We start from the raw sequence: 1,693 nt of genomic DNA, 5'->3' as shown, positions 1-1,693 counted from the left end.
CCGGCATTTCTATCGCCACGTAACCCATTCCCAAATCAAAGGCCAACCTTTTGAAAGATCTAGAGCAGTTCCTGTTTCCTGGCAGACCTGAGAGAAGAAGGACTAGTGGTAAAAGGAGTGTGGCTGATGAGTCTGTGCAAACTCATTGCTACTGTGGGAAGCGATTCCTTTCAGCTCTAGCCCGGTGCCCTGCACATGGTAGGAGCCCAGTAAATGCTTGTCGTATGAACCAGGAGCAAATGGCCTATGTTAAGATTTCTAACTCTCAGCAGGCTCAATAAATTCATGGCTCTGGGCTCTCCACAACTGGACTGTGTCGGCTTAATTTCTTCTTCACATGATGGAACAAAGAAAGAAAGCAGGAGATTCAAGTCTTCAGGTGAGAACTTCTCTTACATTTCAGATTTGAGCGCATGCCAGATTTATCTTGCTTTTGCAGTAGAACTTGGGTCATAGAGGCAACACATAGGCACCCCAGGGTGCAGCCAGGAAAAGGTTCAGACAAGTGAGGGGTCCTGAGTGCTGAGGAGCCTGAAGGAAAAGGCCAAACTACTTCCCCTGGGGCACCTCTGTAAAGCTCTTCTCCTTCTCTTCTTGATGCTGCCCCATCCTGGCAGACTGAGAAGCTGTGCATACGGCCCACCTCCGTTGGTTCCCTTCCCCTCTGGCTTGGTATGTGGTCAGTGAGGAGATCTGGCAGGAGATTGGGGTAAGGGGGGCAGAGTGAGGTTGGTGCAGTGGTGGGCTAGAGCCTACTAGTACCAGCTCACTAGAGCCAATTGTGCACACCTCTTGCCAATTCTGCATGCAGTGACCTCAGGTTGGTAGCCTGAAATAGGTCATGGGTAGAGTACTGACATCAAGAAAATAGGCACCTCTTTCCGCCATCTTTCCGTGCTGCCACAATGGTGCGCATGAATGTCCTGGCTGATGCTCTCAAGAGCGTCAACAATGCCGAGAAGAGGGGCAAACGCCAGGTGCTCATTAGGCCGTGCACCAAAGTCATTGTCCGGTTTCTGACTGTGATGATGAAGCATGGTTACATTGGCGAATTTGAAATCATCGATGACCACAGAGCTGGGAAGATTGTTGTGAACCTCACGGGCAGGTTAAACAAGTGTGGAGTGATTAGCCCCAGATTTGACGTGCAACTGAAAGATCTAGCAAAATGGCAAAATAACTTGCTCCCATCCCATCAGTTTGGTTTTATTGTACTGACAACCTCAGCTGGCATCATGGACCATGAAGAAGCAAGACGAAAACACACAGGAGGGAAAATCCTGGGATTCTTTTTCTAGGGATGTAATGCGCACGTGCAAATAAAATGCCTCAGCGGACTATGAAAAAAAAAAAAGAAAATAGGCAAATGCTACACATTGAAAGAATTTACAGAAAGTCAGCTTTTAAACAGTGACCAGCATGGCACAGGGTTGGGATATTTATTCTGCTGGCTTCTGTCTTGTGGAGTAGCTTCAGGCTGACCTTGACTGAGAGTCATTATTCTTCTCCGGGTAGCCGTCTCTGCACACTTCTCTCCTTCTGGGGACTGCACTATCTCATGGTTACCCCACTTGCCCCAGCTTTGTAACTAGCACCTTACTGAGCAGTCCTCAGATTGTCTTCATTTGAGTGGGCCATTTGTTTCCTGCGGGGACCATGGTCGATACAATGGGGTAATAGATGAGTCATAACC

The 1,693-nt window shown here is 48.3% G+C and overlaps 1 protein-coding gene across 1 annotated transcript; it reads left to right on the top strand.

Annotated features, from left to right (window-relative positions):
• Positions 1-878: 878 nt before the first annotated feature.
• LOC100059314 (small ribosomal subunit protein uS8-like) lies at positions 879-1,337 on the top strand. Its single transcript, XM_070245707.1, has one exon. It carries the CDS (start codon positions 906-908, stop codon positions 1,296-1,298), a length of 393 nt encoding a protein of 130 aa, XP_070101808.1. The 5' UTR covers positions 879-905; the 3' UTR covers positions 1,299-1,337.
• Positions 1,338-1,693: the final 356 nt, after the last annotated feature.

The sequence above is a fragment of the Equus caballus genome, chromosome 20, assembly GCF_041296265.1.
Source record: "Equus caballus isolate H_3958 breed thoroughbred chromosome 20, TB-T2T, whole genome shotgun sequence".
NCBI classification, from domain to species: Eukaryota; Metazoa; Chordata; class Mammalia; order Perissodactyla; family Equidae; genus Equus; species Equus caballus.
Note: the sequence above shows the minus strand (reverse complement) of the source record. Positions and strands in the feature narration are given on the sequence as shown.